Source organism: Excalfactoria chinensis, chromosome 2, assembly GCF_039878825.1.
Source record: "Excalfactoria chinensis isolate bCotChi1 chromosome 2, bCotChi1.hap2, whole genome shotgun sequence".
In the NCBI taxonomy this organism is placed as follows: domain Eukaryota; kingdom Metazoa; phylum Chordata; class Aves; order Galliformes; family Phasianidae; genus Excalfactoria; species Excalfactoria chinensis.
Window position 1 is genome coordinate 141,427,672 of NC_092826.1, and position 26,181 is coordinate 141,453,852.

Here is a 26,181-nt window from a genome sequence, read left to right on the forward strand (position 1 = left end):
TGCACAGCCTCCTGTCCGTGATGCTGTTACTGGAGCGCCATCCCGTTCCACACACACAGGCAGCCTTGTGTCCCAGCCTCACCTCGCGCTGCCGTTCTCAGAAGTGCGATGTGTGGGTGGTTGGGGGGCAGAGGAAGGTTCCATTGGAAACACTGACAGATGTGGGGCTTTATTGCCCAAGGCGCTGGTAGGGCAGGCTGTGCTGTGCAGGCGCAGTGTGAAGGAGCAGGAGGCCAGGAGTGCGGGGGGCTGTGGGTGGGAGGGACACAGCTGCCCGCTCCTCACCGCTCTGCCTTGCTTTGCAGATGCCATCAGTGCCACCAACCCCCGCGTCATTGACGACTCTCGGGCACGGAAGCTCTCCAACGACCTGAAGCGCTGCACGTACTACGAGACCTGTGCCACCTACGGGCTGAACGTGGAGAGGGTCTTCCAGGATGGTAACTGCAGCGGGTGGAGGTGTCGGGGCCAGGCAGGCAGCAGCTGTCCCAAAGCGTGGGCTTACCATGTACTGAGCACAGCTTCAGCTGGGGGTGCTGCAGGGAGGGCTGTCCGGCACACAGCCACACGCGGTGCAGTTACTCAGCGTGCACACACCGGGTCCTGGGAGTGACCAAGAAGGCCAGGGGGCTCTGGGTGTGCAGCAAAGAGCGTGGCCAGCAGGGCCAGGGAGCTGCCCCTCCATCGGGGTGGAGAGGCTGTTCCTTGTGGGAACAGCATGTGCGAAGGTGTTGCTGCCCTTGGGCCTGCATGGCGGGGGTGCTGTGGGTGGAGGAAGGAACCTACAGTGCCAGTTTGCTCATATAGACTCTGTCCCGTGATGAGGCTGCGTGTTCTCCTCTTCCTCACTCTGCCCCGCGACATGAAGTGCAGCCGGGTAGCAACAATAAAGGGACCCTGTGGGAAGGCTGCATGCTGAGCTGGGTGGCAGACAGGGCAGAACAGCTTTTGGGAAGGAGAGCTGTGCTGCCGGTGTTTGCAGGTGGGACAGGCGGCAGGGGGGAAAGTTCCGAGGCAATAATGCAGCAGGGCTGCAGGAGCACAAACCCAGCTGAGTGCTGCACAACAGCGCAGGCTGAGGGCAGCACGCAGCACTGAGACCTCTGCTGGCTTCAGCCTTTGCCCTTGGGGTGATCTTCCTTCCCCTGCACGAGCCCTGAGCCCCAGCAGTCTCGTGTTGCAGGGCTGAGGCTCGCATGGCTGGGGTGGCTGGGAGGGGGGGCTGTCAGTGCTGGGGGGCTCCCAGAAGGCTGAGGATGCTGGAGAGTGGCAGCTGGAGACAGTGCAACAAAGCGGTGCTGGTGCAGGTTGGTGGCACCAAATGGGAATGAGGACTGAGGGCAGTCTCAGCACAAGGGGAACTTTTGCAGGGGATGTGGTTGTGTCCCCGGGGCACAGAGTGGGGAGTAATGACAGTGGGAGGAGCTCAACCTCTTCATAGACAGAGAAGACTGAGGAGTAACTTGGTCACAAAACCTAAATACCTACATGGGGAGAAAGCCTCAGATAATGACCAGCTGGCGGCCAGCGGAGAACTGATGGGACAAGGGGGATATTAAACTAAACGAGAGGGGATTTGGGTCAGATGGTGGAGGGAAATTCCTCACCCAGACCTGGCACTGCTGCCCTGAGCCTCTGTGATGCCCCATTCTGGAGGTACCCAATGCCACACAGCAGGTGTGGGGCTGTGGGGGCTGTGAAGTTCCTCCTGATCATTCTGTGGTTCAGTGAGCCTTAAGATCCACAGTAGAGAAGGGAAGATCTGCAACCTGTGGTTGCTGCTCTCCTTGCTAGGTTTGCTCACATCTGTGCTGCGTGGTGTATGCACTGACCTCGTTCCAGCTGCAGGTTCGGTTCCAGGTGCACGCTCCATGCTGCTGTGTGCAGTAAGCAGCGTGCAGTAAGCAGTGTGCAGTAAGCAATGTGCAGTGTGCAGTATACTGTGTGCAGTCAGCAATGTGCAGCAAGCAGTGTGCAGTATGCTGTGTGCAGTATGCAATGTGCAGTAAGCAGTATGCAGTAAGCAGTGCAGTAAGCAGTGCTGGTCCCTTTGGCAGCACGCTGGTGCTGTGCTGGTCCTGGTGTGACCACAGGCGGTGCCCAGCAGAAGGCTGAGGCCAGTGCTTCCTCCCCAGGGCTCTGTCTCTGCAGGAGCCCCACGTGCTGTGCTGCTGAGCATGGGGAGGCTGTGTGGAGGTCCCAGCTGCGGCATCAGAGCTGCAGCCGTGGCAGCTGTGGGTGCTCGGAGGCGGGCAGTGCTGAGCCCCCTGTCCTGCAGGAGCCCCAGCAGGGTGGGAGCAGCGCCTGCTGGTTGCTTGGCTTTGGAGGCGCAGGGTTAAGGAGCTTTGTTCTGGATGCTGAGGTCTCAGGGAGCCGAGGGGATGCCAGGACAGCAGCGAGGGGTCGTCAGCATGGAGCTGCCTCAGCTCTCACGCTTCATCTCAGCAGTATTTTGTGGGCATAAAGCAGAGCACTGGGAGTTCCACGCTCACGCAAGGAAGAACTGCTTCACCGCTGGAGTGATGGAGCCTGTTACAGCCACGGGCTGCCCACAGGGGGGGGGGTCTCCTTCTCTGGAGACATTCAGGACCATCCCAGGTACCTTCCTGTGCCACGTGCTGCAGGGAACCTGCTTCGGGGGGTTGGACTCCAGGATCTCTGTAGGCCCCTGCCAGCCTCTGCTGCTCCGTGCTGGAGCAAAGGTTGGAGGGCAGGTTGTGAGGAGCCCTTTGGCAGCCATTGTCTCGGTGGTGTTCCGGATCGCTGACCCTGGAGGCGCACAGGGAGGCCAGCAGCCATGCTCACCCAGCTGCCTTCCCTGCTTTAAAGCTCCATGTGAGGTGCTCAGATGCCAGCCAGGCCCGCAGCACCATGTGTGACACTTGGCCAGTAGCAGCACCGTACCTGGACAGAGGGTCTGCACTGGGGGGGGGCACATTGGTTGCACATCTGAGAGCTCCGTGTAGCGAGGAGAGAAACCTTGTTGAGCAAATGGCCCCAGGCACAGCCGGGAGGGTGCAGAGGTCGTCTGTGAAGAACTAAGACCTGCTGATGTTGGAGAAGCTCTGCCCAGCCAGCAGCAACATGAAAGCCACCTCGAGATGCCCTCTGGTGGGGCAAGTGAGATTTGGTCACTGATTGATCTGTGCATGTATGCATGTGTCACAGCAACGTGGGACTGGAAAATACTTGGCCAGTGCTCCGTATTGCAGCACCAGTGGGACAAGAAAACTCATTCTGATGCTCTGCTTGTGAGCTGCAGCAGCCAGAGATGGCCGTGATGTAGGGCAGACGTGGCACAGGGCTGTGCCACAGCCTTTGGGATCCTGTGTGTGCTCCCCTCCCCATCACTCACCTCCTGTTCCCCCTCACGCTGTGCTGGATGGAACTCCTCTGTTTACTTGGAGCGGGTGGGAATCTGCTGCTGCACGCGCAGTTTCTTCCACTCTCAGCCTGAGGGATTCTCCATCTCGGTGCTGGTTGTGCCGGGAGGGTCAGGCTGGATATTAAGCACAATTTCTTCTCCAGAGAGTGGTCGGGTGCTGGCACAGCTGCACGGGGGTGTGGGGGCCACCAGCTACAAGGAGCTGTGGAGCTGTGATGCTGGGGGATGTGGTTGGTGGGCACGGTGGGGACGGGGGTCTCAAAGTCTTCTCCAAGCTGAGTGCTGCAGTGCAAGGCGTGTTGGTCAGGAGCTGTGATGTGCCCAGCAGTTCTTGCTGTGACGGTGGGGATGGCCAGTGTGGGTGCTCTGCTGGAACCCTCTCTGTTAGTCCGGGGCGCTGCATTTTGAGCCCCAGGTGCTGACACCAGGCAGGGGGAGGGCTTGGGTCTCGCTGAAGTGCTACAGGGATTTGGTGAGGGGTGAACTGGCTTTCAGGTCTCTGACCCCGTCCCTTTCTCTGCTCTTCCAGTGGCTCAGAAGGTGGTGGCTCTGAGGAAGAAGCAGCAGCTCTCCATCGGTCCCTGCAAGTCCCTGCCCAACTCACCCAGCCATTCGTCTGTCTCCGCAGCCTCCATCCCTTCTGTTCACATCAACCAGGTGGGAAACGGGAACGGGAAGGCAGGAACCCCACGTGCTCCTCCCCACCTCTCCCTCACTGCAGTGCGCAGCCTGTTCAGCCTCGGTCTGCGCTCACACCGCAGCTCTGAAGTGGCTGCTGGAAGGGCAGAGCAGCTGCCACGCTGGAGCATCAGCCCACAGCCCAGATCAGCTCTTTGCTTACATTGCTGTCAGGCTCCACTACGAGCCATTGAGTGTGGTTTACGTCTGCAGAGGTGGTGTGCTGCTCCTGGAGCAGGTGCTGCGGAGCTGTGAGCAGCGTGCAGGGAGCTGCAGGCAGAGCAGGGGGTCTGTGATGCAGCCAGGAGCGCACCTGGCCCTGCTGCCCTGGCACCAGGAGGCTGCTGGGCTGTGTGTGTACAGGGGGCTCCGTCAGCACGTCTCTGGAGTGCTGGGGTAGTGCAGAGGAGAAGGGAGGGCTCTGGGAGCTCGGGAGGTCGTGCTGCTGTTCCTCAGGCACAGCATCGGCCTTGCAGGAGCTGCCGTGGGGTCTGTGCTGGGTGATGGAGCTTCTCCCAGAAGGGCAGGTCAGAGAGCAGAGCAGGCTGGCACAGCAGGGGGGTGGTGCAGGAGACCCTTGGCAGCCTGCTTGCTGCAGTAGGGCTTTGCTGCAATTCCTAATGCACGTGCAAGTGCTGAGCTGCTTCTGGTGAAGGTGAGAAACGGCTCTGCTGCTCTACAGGCACTCAGGCTAATGGAGCAAGCTCCAGAGCAGCTCTTACCATAGAATCATAGGATGGCCTGGGTTGAACAAGGACCACAGTGATCATCTTGCTCCCTGCTATGAGCAGGGTCACCCACCAGCAGACCAGGCTGCCCAGAATCACCTCCAGCCTGGCCTCGAATGCCTGCAGGCATCCCCAAATGGATTTATGTTGAAATCACTGGGCCTGTCTGACTGGGGAGCAGCAAAGGCTGCAGCTGGGCCCTCAGTGCTGGGAGATGACACAGAAGGAGCAGGATGAACCCCTCAGCTGCTTTGTTGGTGAGCAGCACGTGGGGTGGTTTTGAGGAAGGGAGCAGGTAAGGACTCAGAGGAGCATGTGAAAATGAAGAGTGAGTCTGGTCTTACATCGGGGGTTTCAAATGCCCACACAAGCACTGTGCCTCACCATAGGCTTTCGATTCTGAACTGTGAGCTGCTCGCTATGGATTTCTGCAGCTCCCCGGTGCTCCAGGCTGGGCTCCAGCCCCTTCAGATGAGGTCTGTGCAGGTGAATGTGCTGAGCCCCACTGGCAGCAGAACTGCTGCTGAAGCCACGCAGCCTTCTGAGCAGAGCTGGTGCCCAGCAGCGCGCCATGGGAGCAGTGAGCACAGCTGCTTGCAAAGCATACGCAGCCAAACCGTGTCCTGCAGTGTGCCCGGTGAGCAGTGCTGCTTGAGAAGGCTGATAGGAGGCATCCAGGTTAAGTGGAGGTGTGAGATCCAGTAATGAGAGAACTGACTTAGCAAACTGAGTGAGTCGCTGCTGGAGGTGGGAGGCAGCCTGTGTGCAGAGGACGGCAGAGGGCCACTCAGGGAGGAGCTGCTTTGTTTTGTGTATGATGTCCCACAGTATGAGAAAAGCGTGCTAACAAACTAATAGTGGCGCTGCTGTGCCTGTCAGCATGGCTCTGCGGTGGGCAGAAGCATTCCCCGTGTGTGCTGATAGCGTCCTCAGTGCGATCCCACTTGCTTACATGAGTGTGCATTCGGGCTGAGCAGAAGGAGGCTGATGGGAGGGAAGAGACCCTAATGCAGGAGGATGCCGAGCTCTTGCCTTGTTCAGCTTAGAAGAGTGAGGGCCAAAGTGGGCCAAAGCCAACCTCTGAAGTACACAGATGTGAAAGAAAAGCAGTTTGTATGACGAAGTGCTTGCACAGAAGGGGTGGATCTAAGAGTGGCCGCGGGAAGGCGGAGTTTGGGCATCAGAGGAGGTTTCTAATGGCGTGGCATGAGCTGTGTTCAAGGTTCTTGCTCAGAAACCTCCTTGCTTTCCTTTCCTCCCTGCAGAGCACCTTTCAGCCCAGTGTGCAGACGACCTCTGTGTAGAGGTGGATGTTGGCTCCTGGGCCCGGAGGCAGAACCTTTTCTCTCAGTTCCCTGCTGTGCTCCTGTGGCTTTGCCGGAGGGACCTAGGTAGATCTGGTGGGAACCAGAGCCGTTACAGGGAAGTAACACAGCATGAGCTAACAGGGAACGGCAGCTCGTTGTGAGGCCGTTCTGAACAAGAAGTAGTTACCGACTGTCTGGTTTGCAGCAGTGAGAGAGGCCGCGTCCTTCCGGAGCTTCTGCCCTCTGTCTTCCCTCTCCCGTCCCTGCTCTGTGCCTGTCCAAAGCTTTGTCTGTCCCTGTTCTCGACCAGCCCGGGGGCCGCAGCAAGGATCAAAGCTCCTTTCTTTTCCCTGGGTCTCTCCAGCACAGCCTGGGTGCTCCAGCACAGCCCCCTGGGTTCCCACGGACCTGCTGCAGCGCTCTGTGCCCCGGTGCATGCACATTTCCATTGCAGGAAGTACTTCTCCCCCAAACAGAGCTGGTGAGTGACTGCAGAGCACTGTGCGGTTGGTTTCCACGTTCTCAGTGGGGCTCAGAGTTCTGGAACTGCTTCTCAGTGTCCTCAGAACAAACCCGAGCAGCACCGAGAAACCAAACCGTGCCGACTCCTGATGTCCTGTTGCTGATCCAGGCAGAGCAGCCCCTGTTGGTGCATGCAGCGCGCTGTGCAGGAGGGAACGTGCCAGCACTGAGCAGTGAGCAGCTGCTGCAGCACAGCAGGTCCTGCAGAGGGGTGCAGAGAGCCCAGAGCCACTGCTCTGCAGTGCGGGCTGCTGGTGGTGCTGCATGGAGGGCGCCGTGCCCTGCAGGAGCTGCTGGCTCTGTCTGGTGGGGGAGCTCTGGGGGAGGTGGGGGAGCTCTGCTCCATCATCAGCAAGGCTGGAGGAGGGAGTGATGGTAACGCGTTTCCTGTCTTCCCATTTCAGGATAGGGGTTTCTCTGGGTTTCTTATGGCCTTTGCTGACCCTTGGGAGCAGATGCCGAGGCAGGGACAAGGAGACCCAGGAATGATTTGGGAACACAGGGTTTAGCTTAGAGCCAGGAAGCCAGGCAGTGAATTCTGAGCTTTGTTTTGTCTTGTCTTTGTTTTGACTTCATGCTGCAGCCAGGTGTGTGCCCTGCACTGCTCCTCTTTGTGCACAGGGATGTCCTGCTCAGTGCCCAGTGCTGTGTGGGCAGGGACAGCTCTGTGATCTGGGCACGGGACCAGCATCCCTGCAGAGGGCTGCTTAGGGCAGGGACCAGCATCTCTGCAGAGGGCTGCTTAGGGCAGGGACCAGCATCCCTGCAGAGGGCTGCTTAGGGCAGGCAGGTGCTGCTTGTGCTGCTCCTGGGGCCAGCTGCTCTGCAAGAGCTGGGTGCCAAAAAGCTGGATGCTGAAAGCCAAACTGAGCCTGTAGGAAATGGATGCTGCCTGTACCAAGCAGCCCAGCCAGCTGTCACACCAGTCCATGGCCGTGACTGCGAGAGGTATCAGTGGACCCCGGTGTTCCCAGCACTGTCTGTCAGGGGATCTCTCCACCTGGTGCTGGCAGTTCCCTGCACTCACAGGGCTGTGCCCATGGGCAGCGGGAGGGGTTTGGTGTCCTTGCAGAGGAACAGTTCGATTGATGATGCAGTTCTTGAGGCAGGCCCTGCTTTCATTTTCTCTTTGGAGCTTTGGAGTTCTTCCTAGCACTGCTTCCATCAGGGTGCAAGGTAAGGAGCCAGCTGTGCTCAGCGATTCCAGCAGCACCTCCTGGAGCACAGTGAGCCCATCAGGGCCATGGCACCAGCATCGCTCCCCTGCCCTGGCTCCCGGAAAGCTGCACCCGCTGTCAGGTTGCTCAGGTCGCCCTGCAGCCCCAGGGATGCTGTGTGCTGCTCCTGCCCCTGCAGCGGGGCGAGCAGGTCTGATGGGTTTGGGATCCTGACTTGGCCTCTGCTCCCACCCTGCCCCATCTTGTTCCCTGCCTGCAGGGTGTGGGTGTTCCTTGGGCTGGTGGGTGCTTGCCGCTCTCAGAGCTGCTGCACCTGATTCTCACTGCTTCTACACCTGCTGCATCTTCCTGCTGGGGCTCCGAGGTGCCCTCAGGGGTACCCGTAGCTGTGGGATGAGTCACTGCTTGGGATGGAGCTTGTCCTTCTGCCAGCTCCCAGCAGCAGCCAGGAGCAGAGGCACAGCCCAGGCTCTGCAGCGCTCAGACCCTGTGCTTCGAGTCCCTCTGTGCTCTGTGTCCCTGGGTGCTGCCTATGGGCCTGGCCCTGCTGCTCACCCTGCTGGGTCAGCACAGCCCAGCTGTGGTGTGCAGTGCTTTGCAGAGAATTGCTTGGGTTGTAGTTAATGAGAGCAGGCAGGAAGGAGAAGTGAAGTTTGCAAGTGAAATGAAAGGCAGCCTGCAGTTCACCCGTGCTTGGTAATGAGAGCCTTCCGTGCCTGCTGCAGCAGGTCCCAGCAGAGCGTGGCACTGCATGTTCCTGCGGTGTGAGCTGTGGGCAGCACGCAGCCCTGTCTGAGCAGTGCAGGCAGCAGCTGTGTGTCCCTGTGGTGCCAGCGTCCCGCCGGGCTCACGATGCCCTGCACCGTGCTGTCACCATCCGTGCACTCCCACCCCTGCCCCGTTCTGTGCAGATGCTGAGGCTGTTCCTGCTGTTTGTTTGCATTCTTCCACTCAGAGCCCTTCCCAGACCTCGCTCCTTGTTCCTGCCCTTGCTTCTGTGTGACGGTTTCTACTTGGGAGCTTTGAATGAGCCCTTTCCTGCTCGAGCTCCCATAGTGCTGTCGGTGTCTGCTGCAGTGTGTGACATCCACCCGTTGCATGCTGATGGGAAGGATCTCTGCGCGCGTTCTGCCCAGATTTCAGCTTCCTCTGTGTTCAGATTTCAATAGAGAGCAGGGGTGCTTGTTTGGGTCGATGGGGCAGCGGCTGCCAGCAGCAGGACGTGGGGGGTCCCCTTGTCAGGTTCTCCCCCAGCTGATGTTTGCATGGGGCCCCAGATCTGTCCTGCAGCCCTGGAGCACTGTTCCCACAGAGCCCCGTGGTGGTGGATGCAGCATCCTGCCCTTGGCCCGGCACCAGGCACATTCGGGGCTGAAGGAGGGTTTTCTGGCGAGGCGAGGAATTAAAGCAGTGTTACAGGAGTGTATGACGTACAGAACACAATTTAGAGAGGCTTTTTCCAAGGAGCTTTGTTGTCCATCATCCCACATGGGTAGGATCTATCACAGCTGGTAGGGCAGGAGCCCAAACTCTGCAGTCTGCGTGAAGTCCTTCCCTATGTCACAGCTTCATGGGTGCATTGACAAGGAGCAGCAGGTCCTCTGGGCCGTGGTAGCCCTTACTGTGTGCACCTCTTCTTCAGCCCTGCGTTGGCAGAGCCTGTGTTGTGGCATGCTGTACTCCTGGGGAGGTGTTAGCAGACAGGGTTCCCCTGTCCTCGATTCAGGGTAGCAGCAGCTCTCCTGTCTCCAGCCAGTCGTGGTGCTCCAAGCCCCCACTCCTGCGCAGGACACTGCATGGGGCAGTGGGGCTCCTAGGCCTCATCTCTTGGTGCAAAAGGTACCGGGCTCCATCTGCAGGCAGTGGGCACTGTGCTGCCAGCCGGGCTTTCTCCGTATACTGCATGAATGTGGCTGGCAGCACCCGCAGCAGGGTGATGGGAGGGCCAGGGCCAGACCTGCAGGGTGCACGTCTCCTTGATGTGCAGCTCAGCCCAGAAGGGAGCAACAAGGCTGGGCTCTTTGCAGCTCCACACTCAGGGGCCTTGGAGAGTGGATGGCTCAGCTGGTGTCACTGAGTCCTTCCCCTGCTTGTTACTGTTCCGCCAGGGGGAAAACAAAAGCAGAGTAGGGCAGCAGCTCCCCAGGTCCCCCCCCTGTGCCAGGTGCAGCACATGGGGCTCTGCGTCCCTGTGCCCCAGCACGTGCTGCAGCCCCGTGGGTGGAAGGCACCGCACGCTGTCCCTGCGCCTGCCAGCCTCGTGCTGAGCGTCACCGTCTCATTCTGCCCTAGGCCACCAACGGCGGAGGAGCCTTCAGCGACTACTCCTCCTCGGTGCCCTCCACCCCCAGCATCAGCCAGCGGGAGCTGCGGATCGAGACCATCGCTGCCTCCAACACACCCACCCCCATCCGCAAGCAGTCCAAGCGGCGCTCCAACATCTTCACGGTACGCAGCCCTGGGGCCGGAGGAGCTTTGGGAGCATTATGGAGCCGGGAGAGGGGCAGGCAGCCCCCACTGTGCTGGGCTGTGGGGAACCTATCTGTGCTGGCCAGGAAGGGGCAGGGAGAGGGGCGATCCTTCTGCATGTGTAGGGGGCACAACTGAGAGCACCGGTCCTGGTGTGTGCACAGATGTGCATCAGCAAGCCGCTCCTTGCACACTGGGAGCGTGCCCAGGGCGTGTTGTGTTGTGTGCAGGGAGCAGAGCTCCCTGTCCATTGCTGGGCAGAGCTACACCCTGCGTGCACAGCATCAGTGAGCCCTGCTCCTTCTTGGAGCTGTGTCCCCAGAGCGTGGCACAAAGCCTCCGTGCCCCCGGGCAGTGCCAGCTGTGCTGTGCCAGTACGTGGCTCTGGGCCCCCGGCTCTGCTACCCGAGTCCTGCGGCCGTGTGACAGCTGCAGTGCTGTGGGGTCTGCTGGGGGCTGGGGAGAGCAGCAGAGAGTGGAGGCGGCAGGGAGCCGGCAGAGCTGTGAGGTCTGGGCAGCGCGGGACCTTGATGCAGGGACTTGGCTGCTGGCTGGCTGAATGCAGCCCACCTGCAGCGTGCTCACACCGTGCACGCACCGTGCACGCGGTCCTGCTCGCACTTGCCCTGCTGTCAGCAGCCCCTGAGTTTCCCCGTGCTGTCAGCGCAGCGGTGCTCCCGGTCCCCGTGCCCAGGTCAGGTCCCCGTGCTCCTCTCCCCTGGTGCCCGGTACATGTGCCAGGCTCAGGCCCTCCTCCCATCTACGTGTGCTTCCCAGCCTTCATTGCTCCGTACACCGTGTCTGCTGTCTGTGGAACTGCCCGCCACCAACCATTGTCCGTGTTGCACTGTGTTACTGTGTGAACAGCTGCCACTGCTCTGGTCCCCGATCGCACCGACTCGACATCCCACGCCCCATCCCCTCCTGCGCTATTGGCACCCCGAGTTCCCAACTCCTCGTGCTGGCAGCACACCCCCCTCCTCCAGCCGCCACGTCCTGGCAGCTCCCGCTCTGGGGTCCCCCGAGCTCCGTGCGCTCCCCACCCGTGCCCCCAGTTCCGTGCCCTTAGATCTGTGCACGTGCTGCTGGCCCCCACAGCACACACGCTGTCTCTGTCCCCAGCCTGCTTCCTGCCCACGCAGCCCAGGGCAGCGGCTCCACGGCTCCGCACGCATGGCTGTGTCCTCCCTGCTGTCCCCTCCGTGTGCCCACACCTCCCTGGCGGTGCCCGGAGGTCTGCTGTTGTTGGTGGTCGTGCTTTTGTTGCCGCTCAGTGCTGACGGGCTCCCCGCTCCCTCCGTTCTCGCTCATGCTTGCTGCTGCGCACCGTGTGCCCACGCTCTGCCACCCATGCTCTGCTCACCGCGGGTTTGGACTCGCCGTCAGCTCATGCTCACACTCTGGCTGCTCTTGGAGCGCGTCGGTGCCACGCTCAGCTCGCAGCCCGCGGGAGCCGCGCTCGCTGTGTGCAGGCACGTGCTCGTGGGGAGGCGGGCGGCTCGCTGCGGGGTCACGCTTCTTTGCTGTGGGTGTCACCATCCTCCTGCGGCTCTTGCTCACTCGCTCATTCTGGGCTGCAGCTTGCTCTCACCGCGCCACTCACCCGCGCTCATCCTGGGCTCACTGCTTGCTCTGTGCTGGCGCACACATGGCTCACATTGAAGTCTTCACCCCGTGTGGTCGTGGCAGCGGCAGCAGCAGCTCCTGACAGCTCCTCCCGCAGCGGGGCAGGCAGGGCAGGGCAGGCAGGCAGGAATGGCTCTTTCTGCCATAGGTTTCCCTGCGGGCAGCGTAGTGCAGCTGCAGCCATCCCCGCGCCCCCAGTGCCGGGTCCCCCAGCCAGGCGCGTCTCTGCGCCCCGCGCACTGCTCCGATCCGGCCCGAGCTGTGCCTGGCTCCTGCCTCCTCCTCCTCCTCCTCCTGCTCTCCTCCTGTCCTGTCCTCTCCTCCTCTTTGCTCTGGGCCCTGCCATTGCAGGGGAGGGCTGCGTGTGGGGCCGCTGGCTGGAGGCGGTGCCCGCCCGTCCCCGCTGCCGCCCGCCGCCTGGTCCGGCTGCGCCCACCCGGCATCTCGTGTCCGTGTTCTGAGTATAACTTGCCAAACTCTTTATTCTTTCAATATTTGCAGATATGTGCCACTGTTTCCAACTTTTCATCAACAAAAAGGCCTTTCCAACTCCTTCCAAATTAGAAGATCCAGGTGGTTACACGGCACCTCTGTACCAATTCTCTCACTTTTCATTGCCTCTCCAGGGCCGGATAAGGGATGGGCACTGGGATTGATCTAAGATTAGAGGCTCGCCCGCCCTCCAGCCAGCATGGGTCCCCCCCTCGGAGACACGCAGGAGCCTTTTAAATCCCCCCATGTAAAGTCTAGGAGGCGCCGCGACGGCCTGCGCTGCACTTTGCCGGGACATTGCTGGGCCTGCCGGATGCTGGCGGCACCCGTGGGGCTGCCGGGCGACGACCCCACGGGACGGGACGGGACGACCTGTGGTGCCAGGACGGCGATGGCAGCGAGTGCGGCTGGACGGGCCCAGGGACGCTTCGCTGCTGCTTGGAGCTCTGCGGGCGCCGCCGGCCCCCGGCTCCCTCCTCCCCGCCGCACCTCCTGCATGGACTCCTGCTCCTCTCCTCGCAGCACAGCGGCCATCTGTGGCTCTTTAGTTTCTTCTCTTTCGATCTCTTTGTTCTGCTCTGGGCCCCAGGCCGGCGGATGGGGGTCCCGGCGCGGGGGGGGGGGCTGCCGTCCCCCTCTGATCCAAAGCACACGGGCGCTCCCGACGGGTGTGGGACGCTGCAGCGGCGCCGCGCTGCCCTCTCATTGTCGTGGTTCTGAATGTATTGGTCGTGCTCCATGCCGTGTATGACGTGGTATTGCCCTCTGTCCTAAGCACTTTGAATGAGTTCCGCTCCACAGACTGTACACTTCATATTGTATTTATTGGGGTTTGCTCTGCCCGGCGGGCGCCGCGCTCGGCCCCGGCCGTGGGATCGGTATTTACTGTCCATGCTCTTTTGTAAGGGGCTGGTGTCCGCCCGGTGACCGTGCTACTTTGTATGGTGCAAGTGTGCTCCCGGAATAAACCTGTTGGATTGGTAGAGGTGTGAGTTCCTTTCACCGCTCGGCTCTCCCGCTGCCATCCATGCTCACCGCATCCCACGCATCTGTCTGTGCCGTGTCCGTGTGCCGGGGGCGGGCGGCCCCGCTCTGTAGGACAGCGCTGCCAGCGCCGGGGTGTAGGCTGAGGGTCCGGGGGGGGCTGGGCTGTGAGCGCGGGGCTCTGTCCTGCGTGGGGGCGGCGGGGCCGCGTCCCTCCCATCCCAACCTAACGACCTCCATCTCTTCTCTTCCAGTCTCGGAAGGGTGCGGACGCGGAGCGGGACAAGAAGGTGCCGGAGTGCAAGGCAGACAGCATCGGCAGCGGGAGGGCCATCCCCATGAAGCAGGTGCGATCCTCCCCGTGCCGTTCCCTCGTGTCCCCCCGTGAGCCCTCTGTGTTGCCCGGCACTCGGCCTCCATGCTGCACTCAGTGCTGGACCCTCGGTGCCACAGACACGTTGAGGCTCTGGAGCGTGTCCAGGGAGGGGCAGCGGAGCTGTGGGGGTTGGCAGCGCTGTGCTGTGGGGAGCAACTGGGAGGGGGGGGGGTCAGGCTGGAGCAGGGGCAGCTCAGGGACACCTCACCGTGCTGTAAATCTGAGAGCTTGTAGCGTGGTTGGGTCAGCCTCTGCTCCAGCAATAGGGCGAGGGGGGGTAGTCTCGTCTCATGCCTGGGGTGGGTCAGGTTGAGTAATGGGAGCCGTTTCTTCCCCAGGGTGCCATGCTCAGCTCAGGGAGTGGTCTCGTACTGGCACAGCTGCCCAGGGGTGGGGGGTCACCAGCTCCAGGGGTGTCCAGAACCGTGGAGATGTGGCACTTCAGGATGTTCCGTGGGCACGGTGGGGGTTGAGCCTGGGGATCTCGGGGGTCTTCTCCAGCCTTAGCGCCTCTGTGCTGCCATGAGGGCAGCTCCCAGGACGGGGCTGTGGGTGCAGCCAGGGCACAGAGAATTCCCTGTCGGGAACTGGGCTGCAGCAGGAGTGGTTCCAGCAGAGGGCATCTGTGCCCCACACCTGCCGCAGCCCTGCACGGCCCTGCGCTGCACTCTGGCTCCGTGCATCCTCTGCCCTGTGCAACACCGAGGGCTCCCTGGGGTGGGAACAGCAGGAAGCTGCTGCTGACACCAGGCTGTGGGGTGCAGTTGCTGCACCAGAGGGACAGGTTGCCATCCAGACAGACCTGGACAGACTTGATCAGCAGGTCATGTGAACCTCATGAGGTTCAGCAAATCCAAATGCCAAATGTTGCAGCTGGGTTGAGGCAGCCCTCACTACCAATACAAGCTGGGGGGATGAGAGGATTGGGCACAGCCCTGCTGAAAAAGACCTGGGCATACTGGTGGATGGGAGGCTGGGTATGAGCCAGAAATGTGTCCTCGCAGCCCCAAAAGCCAACCATATCCTGGGCTGCATCAAAGGAAGCGAGGCCAGCAGGTCAGGGAGGTGATCCTGCCCCTCTGCTCTGCACTGAGAGGCCTCACCTGGAGCACTGTGTCCAGGTGTGGAGTCATGTGTATAGGAGAGACGTGGACACAATAAGGTCCGCCCAGGATCGAGCTGTGGTGTCCCTGTGTATTGCAGGGGAGTTGCCCCAGGTGACCTTTAAAGGTCCCTTCCTACCCTAAGGATGGTGTGACTCGATGCAGTGGCCGCACTGTGCTGTGCCACCTGCTGTTTGGCCCAAGGGGAACTTGAGGGAGCTGACTCAGGGCGTTGGGTGTCTGTGTGTGTCAGCCTGAGAGCAGCAGTGCTGGGCTGAGAGGGCCAAGTGGTCACTGGGTGATGTTGGTGCCGGGGTTTCCTCGTGCTGATGCACAGACACCCTTGCAGCCCCTGGCTGTGCCCATGCTGAGCTGTGTGCTCAGGTAGGGTGTGCGTCCCACGGGATGCTGCATTGTGCTGGGTGCATGCTGGGGTTGGGAGACTCAAGGGACCAGGGGATCGGGTTTAAGTTAAGTAGAAGAGATTTGGGTCAGATGCGAGGAGGAAATTCTTTACTCAGAGGGTAGTGGGGCTCTCTCACTGCTGCCCAGAGCTGTGGGTGCCCCATTCCTGCAGTGCTCAAGGCCGTGGATGGGGCTGTGGGAGGTGTCCCTATGGTTTGGGCTGGGGGAGGCTGTGGGGGTTCCTTCTGACCCAAACCATGCTGGGATTCCCCAGCCCAGCACAGTCAGAAGGCTGAGTGCAGCTGCAGGAGCTCCCCTGGATCACTGCACCACAGTGAAGCACTGTGTGCGTTGGCACTGCTGTGGGTTTGCCCAGGGCACCTCAACATTGCTGGCTCAGTGCTGGGGATGGCGGCACTGCAGGAGCAGAGCTGTGTCTGGGGGGTGGTGGGGACTGAGCCATGGGGATGCTGTGCAGGAGCAGCAGTGCTTCAGAGCAGTTGTGGGGTTGCTGGGGAGCAGTGCTCTCCCAGCCAGGCGGTCTCAGGGCACAGGGCAGCTCTCCCTTCACGAGCTCCATTGCTGTGCAGCTCTGTGCTGGAGGTGGCAGCCCTGGGGCAGTGCAGAGCATTGTAGGGAACTGCCCCACTCCTGAGATGCTGTGGCAGTCAGAATTGCTGCCCTCCTGCTTGCCTGAAACAAATGGTCATTTCACAGCATCTCAGGAGGGTGCAGAGCTTTGTTGGTGATGGAGAGCACAGGCCAGCAGCCTGCACCCTATGGGATGAGGGTGAGGTGACTGTGTGGGGATGTTGGGGTGCTGCAGGTCTCTGCCGTGCTGCCAGCCCTCACCAGGCAGCCTCCCATGAAGGTACCACAAATGGGATGGAAGCAGGGACTCCCAAGGGCACTGCTCTGTGTGGCAAAGCCTGGGGATGGGCAGCGATGCTCTGATCAGGACCTGTGCTCCGGGTGGGTGCCCTGTGGGCTGCTTCCCAGTAGCTGGGGCTGTGCCACCGGGAGGGCAGCTCTGCAGGGAGGGCTCAGCACTGCAGCTGTGCTGCTGGAGCTGTGAGCAGCCGTGTCCTGCTCTTGGAGCTTTGGGTTTGCGCACAGATCCTGGGCCAGGGGCTGGGGGGGCTGCAGGGTGAGAGGCCCAGATGGGTGTGAGGGCTGAGTGCAGGCTTTGCTGGGCTGTGGAGGCTCCAGGGCTCACACTGTGCAGCAGAACCCTGAGCTGCTCAACCCCCTGCCCCTCTCACATGCCGGCAGCGCAGTGGGACAGGGAGGCCGTGCACTCTGAGGTCCCCCAGCAGCCGCAGTCGCTCCTCCTGCGCTCAGGGCTGATGCTGTGCCTGGCTGTGCTGCCCTGCCCACGTCCTGCAGCTTCACGAGGTCCTGCAGGACTGAAAGTGCTTCCTTGCAGCTGAGCGCCCATCTCAGAGCAGTGTCTTGGTGATGCCGGGAGGTGCTGCTGCTCCCCCAGCTCTGTGTTACCAGGGGCACTTAGGAGCGCTGCAGCCCGGCGGTCCCGGTCCGGCCCGGCTCCGTTTGGGCCGCGCTGCAGCGGTGCCCAGGGCAGCAGCTCCTCCTCCTCGGGAGCTGGGATCATGCTGGGAGCTTAGATTACATTTAAATTGCCATTTGCATTTTCCAATCAATACGCGACTTTACAATTAAGTTTGGTGTTAAAATTCTTAGCAAAAAAGTGAGCGGAAGGGAGATTTGTGGAGCAAACGAGTCCTTTGGGGGCCATGGCTGCTCCCTGCTTCATTACACTGCATATTGCTACTGCTGCTTTTACGGAGCACCGCCACCATCCAAACCCAGCAGAGGCAGCACCGCGCCGACCGGCGGCATGCGGGGAAGGGGAGGAAGCGTGGGGATGGGAGCGGGTGGGCTGCCAGGTGCTTTGCTCCGTGCACCTCCACTGTGCTCGGGGAGAAACTAAGGGGGAGTCCCCACTTGTGAGCCCGGTGGTGAGGAGCAGCACGGCCAGGGGCTGCACGAGGAGGGGGCGCAGAGGGGATGTCCCTGCCTGCAGTCTGCTTGACGCACTGGAACAGGTTGCCCAAGGAGGCTGTGGATGCCCCATCCCTGCAGGCATTCAAGGCCAGGCTGGATGTGGCTCTGGGCAGCCTGGGCTGCTGGTTGCTGACCCTGCACACAGCAGGGGGTTGGAGCTGGATGGGCATTGTGGGCCTTTGCAGCCCAGGCCGAGCTGTGGTTCCGTTGTGCGTGGAGTTTCCTCCAGGAAAAAGCAGAGCTCCCCACGTGCTGCTGGGCCAAATCCCCACCATCTGCCGTCACAAAGAAGCGTACTGCATGGTGTGCAGCCCCTGTGCAGGCAGCACAGCAGCGCAACCAGGACCTGCAGGACTCCCAGCCGCTGCCCTGCCTCTGATACAGCAGCAAAGGGCAGGCACAGCCAAGCACTGATGCCATGTTCAGCTGCATCCTTCAGTATCCATCCTGAAGGGCCCCTTCGCCCTCATTTTATTTGGTGCTTACTCCCAGTTTTGGATTCTTGTGCCTTCTGGGCAAACCGGGCTGCCTGTGCTTGGTTCTCTGTGTCTGGGTCTGCTTTTGCTGCTGTGTCTGAGGTTCCAGGTTTGCAGCGAGCTCTGTGGGGGCCTCCGTGGTGGTGCACTGAGGTCAGGCTGTGGGCACCGGCAAAGCGGGGGGCAGCCAAGGGTGGGGGTGGCAGGTGCCCTCTGATAGGGCAGCTGGTTGGACCAGGCCCATGTATGGCCTGTGAGGGTTGTGGTGCCCATGGGGGTCGTGGTGCCCATGGGGGTCATGGTGTCCATGGGGGTCGTGGTGCCCGTGAGCCAGAGACTCACCCAGTGACTGTGCCAGATGTGTATCTTCTGTCAGCTCTAGAGCAGGTTTGCTTGAGAAAGGCCAAATAAATGCTCCCAGAAGGGGAACCAGCAGGTATCCAGGTGGGCTGCAACACTGGGCCGTCTCCGTGTGTGAGGTTTTGTAAGGGATGTGGATCTCACACACCCGGATGGCACTACAGCTGGTCTGAGGCACTACAGCTGGTCTGACTGTTGCTTTCTGACCTCTGTGATTGTGTGATGTCAGTGGTACGTGTTAGTCAGTATCCCAAAGGTGCTGTATCAGCACAGTGTCTGTTGTCATTGGGTGCTGTGACCACACCAGGCAGTGTCACACAGCCCCATGGGGCTGTTCCACATTGGTTGGGTCAGCTCCTGCCCAGGCTGCTCCAGCTCTCAGCACTCAGCTGTAATTTCTGTGTGTAGGAATAGGATGCAGTGCCTCTTTACACTCTGCTTCCCCGGTACTGAGTGCCAGTGGTCATGGGGCACTCCTGCCCTTTCCCCATCGCTTATTGCCCATTTCATGGCCGGGTCTGTATCATTGTTACCCCGCCTTGCACCAAACCCTGCCTCACTGCCCTGCGTTTCCATGGGGCAGACGCAGCATCCCCATCTGCAGGCAGTGCTGCACAGCGGGACAGAGCTGCTCTGTGCAGCCTGTGGGGAGGTGCTGGCGTGGGGCCTGGAGCAGCGCCGTGCTGTCTGCCCAGAGAGCCCTGGGTGGCTCCAGCCCTGCAGCCTGGCTTCTGCTTGTTCCCAAACCCCATCCCTCATCTGTCCCTTTGTCCTCATGCTGTCCCCATGCTGCCCTGTTCTCCCTGCTGGCAGAGCGCTCGGTGTCCTCCCCCCAGGCTGCACTGCCCTCGTGCCTGCCTTGCTGCTGCAGATTTCAAAGGGTCAGAACTGGGCAGGGAGAAGGTGAGGGGGGTGCAGCCTTCAATGTTGGTTTAATCCATGAAAGTTTGTTCTGGGTCAGGGTGCTGGGGAGGAAGAGCACGGCCTAACCAAAGTGTGCCTCCGGTGGCGCAGCGGTAGAATTCCCGTTTGCAACACCAGGGGGCCCGGGTTCGAATCCCCCCCTGTGGAGCAGGGGGTAGAAGTGCTGCTCTGCTACACAGAGGGCTCGAATCCCGGGAGTTGGACTCGATGATCTCTAAGGTCCCTTCCAACTTGCATGATACTATGATACTATGATTCCCAGGCCCTGAGGATGCAGTGCCTGGAGACCATGGGATGGGTCTGGGGGAGCACCAGGTGGGTAGGGGTCCCTGACTCCAGCTGTCAGACACCTCTAGGGGGGAACTGCAAGCACCAAGGGAACATATCCCCTGTAGGACTGTCTCCAAGTGTGGTCACCACCTCTCCTGAATGCTCCGCTCCTTGGGGTGCTGGTATCCCACCTCTCCTGAACGGTCCTTGTCCATCCCCATGTCTGGGGCTGGAGGGAGGTGTGGGAGCAGAGCAAGGAGTGCAGTCAGTGGTGAGGTTGGCCCCTGCCTTGCATCCACACCATCCTTCAGCACAGCAGGAGGGCGGTGTGGGGCAGGGCACGGACAGAGGGCTCTGTGCTGGCACTTGGACACCCTCACTCTGAGGATGAGGCCTGGCTGGGGTGCGATGGGGAGGGCAGGGGAGCAGCCCACTCTGTGCCAGTCACAGGGAAGCACTGCTGGGAAGGCTCTGGGTGTTCTCCTGCGTCCTTTGTGTCTCCTGGGGGCGGTTGTGGGGCTGGCTGGGAGCTGCCTGGACCTGACGAGTCCTGAGGCCCTTCTCATTTCTCTTGCAGGGCATTCTGCTGAAGCGCAGCGGCAAGTCGCTCAACAAGGAGTGGAAGAAGAAGTACGTGACACTGTGTGACAACGGTGTGCTCACCTACCACCCCAGCCTGCATGTGAGTACTGCTGGCACGGGGCGAGCAGCATGCAGGGCACGGCGGTCCCCTTTTGCTCCTGCAAGTGCCACGGCTACAGAGAGCTGCTGGCAGAGGGTTTGGTGTTGGTGAGGGTGAGGTCATTCTGCACAGCTGGATCTTAGCAGGGCCTGGAGGAAACCCTGCCCCTCCCCTGCAGGCTGTGTCTGCAGTGCCGGGCTGGGTGGGAAGAGCTGATGGGAACATACCTGTGCAGAAAGATGCTCGGTGAGTGCATCTGTCTGTTCCCTCTTGCCCTTTGCCAGTCCATGAAAGCAGGGGCTGCTGCCTCCCTGTGTCCCAGGTGAGGAGCGGGCAGAGGCTCCTCGCAGCCATGTCTGGTGCTGCCGTTTGGGCACGGAACAATTTTCCTGGCTGCTGGGTATTGGGTAATGGGGACACGGTGCCTGTGTGGAGCCCGCCGCGCTCCGGCACTCCACGCATCTCTGATCTCCTCGCTGCTTGGCTCAGGCACGCAGCTGCTGCCCCATCCATCTCTGTCGCCTCCCCACTGTGGGGCTAATGACTTCTTCCCCGTTCCCTCTTGAGCACAGTTTGCTGCTGGAGCAGTGAGCAGAGGACACACACACCTGTGACACCTGCTGCAGCCGGGCTGTGTTGGCTGAGCTGGGGATGCAGCCCCCACACCCCACACGCTCCAGGCCCCTCTCCGTCCCCATCTCCTCGGATATAATAATTGAGTGCTGTGAGCCCCACGGGTGTCTGTGCCTCTGATTCTTGGGTTGCAGTGCTCCGTCCGCACATCCTGAGCTCCATCCTTACAGCAGGAGCCGGTCCTCGCGTTTGCTTTCCCTAATTCATGGGAGTGCTGGAACAGTTTATCTTCCTTTGCAGCCTTGGAGCTGTGCGCCGTTCTGTGCGATTCTGCTGCCCTCTGACTCTGCAGCCCCATTTTTTGGTCCTTATTGACCCAAAGCAGGAGGCAGTGGCTGCCCTCTGTGTGCTCACATGCGTGCGTGGGTTTATCAGCTTTCCATCGGAGGCATCATAGGGCCGTTGTTAAAATCAGTGGCAGAGGCAGAGTAATTGGGGATGTTGTTTAACTGCTCTCAGCTGATGCCGCTGCACACTGGGTTTGTCTCCTCTTTACTCCATTCGTTCCTCAGGGGGTGATCTCGTTTGATGTCAGTTGCTTTCCCTACTTCACTTCTTCGGTGTTTCATTTCATTTCTGTGTTGCCTCGAGCAAAAATCTGGTTTGCTTCCACCTGGTGCAACTGGTGATGCGCAGCCCATAGCTGGGAGGTGCGGGTGGGCGCCTCCTCCTTGCACCAAGGTAGCGGTGCCCCATGTTTCCCTGCAGAGAGCGGCTGTGTGTGGGGCACAGGAGCCCTCCATACCTTCCCTGTGTGGGGGTGAGGTTTGGTACAGGGACAGCCTCATGGAATGGTTCTTCTGCTGGGGATACCCCATTAAGTCCCGTCCTCCCATCTTCTGTGGTGAACCAGGGGGTGCTGCGGCGCTTCCTGCCCTCTGCCTACAAAGTAGGCATCTGTGCTGCGGTCCCTTTGGTTGGGAGGGCCCTCTGGGGGTCATCAGTTCCAACCCCTTGCTAAAGCAGGTTCACTACAAGACGCTGCATCCCTCACAGGATGTGACAGGGGGTCTCGTGGGTCAGTGACAAAACTGGGCCTGCTGCTTTGTCCCCTCACTTGTGGGACTGCAGGCGGTGGGGTGAGTGCAGGGTGCAGAGCCCACCCCCATGGTGCTCAGCCCCAGAGCATCTCTTTGTTGCTTTGACTCCCAATGATGCTCCTAGGAGTTTCCCAGGTGTTCCCTGCCCAGGATCTGTCCTCTCTGTCATTCTGCTGCCTGTCCCTGCCCAGAAGGGATGGGGGTGGTGCCCTCCCTCCCCCCCAGGTGTGCACCCATCACTTGGCTGTGTCGTGCTTCTCCTTTCACCATTGAAGGTGCCCTGTCAGGGCTGTGCACCTTGTGCCTGCTTCAGACGGTGTGTTTGGGCCCCTTCAGCCCCTCTGCAGCCAGACCCGGGCTGTGCTTTGCAGGAGTCTGCTGGCACACAGGTGAGCAGCAGCAGCTCCAAGCCCAGGCGCTCTGATGGCGCAGAGCCGGGCAGGTGAGCAGAGCCAGGGCCGCGCTGTGGTCAGAGCCCTGGTCTCAGCACAGATCTCCTCCCCGCAGCGTTTCCCCCACCTTCCATGAGCGTGTTGAGGGACAGGGAGGCAGTGAGCAGTGAGAGCTGCACGGTGTGGCCTCACCACCTCCCCAGGCCACGCGTGCTGCTCCTGCTGGCGGGGCTGAGCCCGTGGCCGCGCTGCGCGGAGCCGAGCGGAGCAGCTCCCATTTTGCAGCCAGTGGAGCCATTCACACAATCACCTTCTGTTAATTCTATCTGCAACATCAATTAAATTGTTTGTAGAAACTAATTGAATGTGGCTTAATCACACATCTTAATAGCTTTCCACGCTTTGAACTCGTTGTTAATTCCAGTAATAAAATGAAATGAGAGAACTGGCTGGGTAATTAGCGAGGAGGCTTGGGAAGAAATTGCTGTTTTATGGTGTGCAATAAAAGCGGAGCGCCGGTGACCGCTGGATCCGGCAGGCAGCCGGCGAGCACCGATTGTGCTGAGCCAGGGAAATCCTGCGGCCCAGGGCTGTGTTGGGCCCCCCCAGGCTGGGATCAGCGCCGGGCAGTGCTGGGCTGGGTGGGTCCGTGGGAGCTGCCCGGGGATGTGAGCACGTCCCCACAGCTGTGTGGGTCGGGGCGCTGGGAGCTGCGTCCAGGCGGGCTGCCCTGCTGCCATCGGTTGGAGCGGCTGCGCCTTGCTGGCTGCGCTCGTCTCGCCGAGCTCTGGAAGCAGTTGGTGTGGCACCGGCTCACATCCAAGCCCTCCGTGACCTCCTTGTGAACTGGAGCGAGCCCAGAGCTCCCCAGCTCGCCCTGCTTGGCTGCTGCCTCTCATCTGCCCATCATGGAGCAGAGCGCTGGGGCTGCCCCCTGAGCCCAGAGGTCCCAGAGGTGGGACTGGGATGGCACTTCTAGGCAATGTGGGGACTGCAGGCTCAGTGCTTTCCTTTCATGTGGGCCCAGGGGAGCAGGGTGAGGTGGAGCACTGCAGGATAGGACAGGTGTGGTGGGAGCAGCCCCCAGCATAGCTGCAGCCACGTGCTGGCTGAAGGTGGGCACTGCTGGGAGGGCAGAGTGATGCTCGTGGTCTGCATGCAGTGTGCATGGGGCTGTGCAGAGTTCCCACATCACATCACCCACACTAAGTTATGTTGCACTGTCATCTGCGGCACCTGAGCGCTGTGACCAAAAGGACAGCAGATGCAGGAGCTGGGACCTGCCTGCACGCCCCTCTGCCCTGTCTGTCCCCACCTCCAGGCAGGGCTGTACAAAGAGGCCCTCACAGCACACCAACGCTGCTCTCACTCTGCTGGTGCTGGGTGCAGGACCCAGCACTCCTAGGTCCCAGTCCAGGGGTTGGAGCAGCATCCAGGCCCTCCATCCACTTCCTAGGCTGCCTGCAGGCCGTGGGTACCAGCACTGTGGGATGTCAGCCCTAAGCTCAGCTCGGTGCCCCTATGTGGGATAGACACCGGTCACCCCCAGGGGCTGCTGTCAGCCACGTGCGTGAGGGGATCTGCGCGTTGGTTGGATGCAGTGAATGAGAGAGGCTGAGGGTGACTGGCCGGGTCATGGCTGATCTGTACCATCTCTGCCATAGGACTACATGCAGAACGTGCACGGGAAGGAGATCGACCTGCTGAGAACCACAGTGAAGGTGCCCGGCAAGCGGCTGCCCAGGGCTACGGCGGCAGCGCCCGGCGCGAGCCCCAAAGCCAACGGGCTGGCGAAGGAGCGCAGCAGCACACAGCTGGCAGCCAGCACGGGTAAGTGGGGTGGTGTGTCCATCCTCGGCACGGCTCTGGCTCTGCCTGCCATACCAGCCTTGTAGGTAAGCACAGCAGGAGTGGGGTAGCTGAGCGGATGGTGGGGTGCATGGGGAGCTGCTGGCACAGCTCAGGCGGTTGCGCCCAGCGGCGCGGTGTGGCTGCAGGTCTGTGGCCAGCAGTGTTCCCCAGGGGTCGGTGTTGGGTACCGTGTTGTTCGGCACCATCGTTAGTGACCTGGATGAAGGGATGGAGTCCACCTGCAGCAAGTTTGGTGATGGCACAAAGCGGGCAGGAGTGGCTGATGCACCTGAAGGTTGTGCCTTCATTCAGCGAGACCTGGACATGCTGAGAGCTGTGTGGAGAGGAACCTTATGGGGTTCAGCAGGGACAGGGCAGGGTGCTACACCTGGGAGGAATAACCACAGCATTAGTACAGGTTGGGGCTGAGCTGCTGGAAAGGAGCTCTGCAGAGCTGGACCTGTTTGACCACCAGTTGACCAGTGGTTGACCCTACTCTGATGCCTCCCCTCTAGAGGACCTTTAGGGGGGCTGGACTGGGAGGGCTCTGTGCCCCTGGGGTGCTGTAGGAGTGGTGCAGGCCGTGCTGCCCTTCCTGCAGTGTGTGGGCAGCAGCCGGCTCTGCTGAGCAGCAGTGGGAGCTGCTCCTGGCTGTCACTGCTCTGAATGCCTTTGGCGTGTGCTGGTGTCTCTGGGTAACCCCCAGGTGGCTGCTGCTGGGCTCTGTGGCATGAGCTGCTGTGTATGGAGGCAGCTGCTGCAACGTAAAGTGGTGGAAAACTCTACCAGCGATGTTTCTTGATGGTGGAAAGCTCCGTTCTGTTCCTGCCCATTTCTGTGGCTCCTTTTCTTGCTTTTTCCTGCAGCTTTAGGATGTGATGGGGCTGCCCTGGGGTTGCTGTCACCGTGCAGCAGCCACCACACGTGGGGCTGGGAGGGTCCAGGGGGGCTCAGTGCCGGCTCTTGTGGTCAGCAGCACTCGGGACAAGCGCTGCTGTGGAGCAGTGAACCCTCCTCACCCCCTGCAGGTGATGCAGAGCCATGCTCGCTCTGCCCCTGCACAGCATATGTTTGCAGGGTGCTCGGTGCGATGTCTGCACCCACAGTTACCAGAGCTGAGGTTCAGGCGAAGCACAGAACGGCTCCCAGAGATGATGAGCCCTGTGCCATGTACCCCATGTCCTGCTCCTGGCAGCCGTCCTGCCCCGCCGGGCTCACAGCTGGAGGTGGGTTGGGATGTGGGTTTGTTGCTGGTCTCTCTGCCTGGAGCCCTGCCTGGGGCCCTCAGCCTCACCCACAGTGTGAGGAGAGCAGCGCAGGGCTGTAGTTGGAGCTGCAGCTCCCCGGCAGGGAGTGTTGGCTCAGTGCTGAGCTGTGTGTCGGGAGGGTGATGGGCTTAGTGCTGCTTGGAGCCTTGAACACCAGGTCAGACATCTTCCTGAGAGAGATGCTTTGATCCCTTCATGTGTGCTGCTGTGTGTGTGCCGGGCTGATGCTGCCTGGGTGCTGCAGGCTGTGCTGGCATCAGATCAGTGAGCCTGGGATCCCCATTCACACACTGCCTTCACTCTGTGCCCCTACGCAGCACAGCTCACAGCATCATGTCCCCATAGCACCGTCCCCATAGCGCTGTCCCCCCACAGTGAACGGCATTGGGAATGGGGCAGCAGCCCCAGGTGTGTGTTGGCTTTGGGCAGCCCTGTGGTGCTCAGAGGGGTTTCCCTCCTGCAGACAAACAGCAGTGGGGCGCTCAGTGGGGCTCTGCTCAGCCTGCTCTGGTGCTCAGCAGCTGTGGAAGAGCTCCTCCCTGGGCACTGTGTCCTCCCCTGTCGCTGTGTGTGCAGTGCAGCCCTCAGCAGTGCTGTGCCTGTGGCCATCTCCAGGGCTGCTCCAGGGATGGGGGCCTCCTCTCCCCCAGCAGTGTGTGGGGAAGCACAGCAGATGTGGAGGTCGGGCCGTTCCCTGCAGCCGCTGAGGGCTGTGCCACTGCCACTGTCCTCATGGGGACAAGAGGAGCCGTGGGGAGAGGGGAGGAGGGGGGAACAAAGATGGAGATCTCTCAGCGTGCCCACAGGTGTGCGGGCAGCACATGGCGCTGCCGGGGCTCAGCTCAGCTCACACGTTCCCTGCACAAACATGGCTTCAGAGGCACGGCGTCACCCTGCAGCTGCTGGGATTGGGGTCTTCTGCCCACGTCTGCCTCCATTTACGTTTCGTTGCAGAGATGCAGAAGCGTGAAGTCACAGCATCGCAGAATGTACCGGGTTGGAAGGGA

General features: G+C 61.0%; 1 protein-coding gene across 5 annotated transcripts in view; it reads left to right on the top strand.

The window, feature by feature from the left end:
- Nucleotides 1-26,181, top strand: part of AGAP3 (ArfGAP with GTPase domain, ankyrin repeat and PH domain 3) — a 76,674-nt gene that overhangs the window by 24,914 nt on the left and 25,579 nt on the right. For 4 of the 5 annotated variants that reach the window (XM_072330654.1, XM_072330656.1, XM_072330657.1 and 1 more), the window contains exons 6-11: nt 306-440; nt 3,915-4,042; nt 10,091-10,246; nt 13,624-13,716; nt 19,886-19,990; nt 23,720-23,885. In XM_072330654.1, the coding sequence (XP_072186755.1) occupies nt 306-440; nt 3,915-4,042; nt 10,091-10,246; nt 13,624-13,716; nt 19,886-19,990; nt 23,720-23,885 (783 nt within the window). Of the gene's footprint in view, nt 1-305; nt 441-3,914; nt 4,043-10,090; nt 10,247-12,394; nt 13,369-13,623; nt 13,717-19,885; nt 19,991-23,719; nt 23,886-26,181 lie in introns of those variants that run through there. The other variant, XM_072330658.1, reaches the window with a different exon arrangement.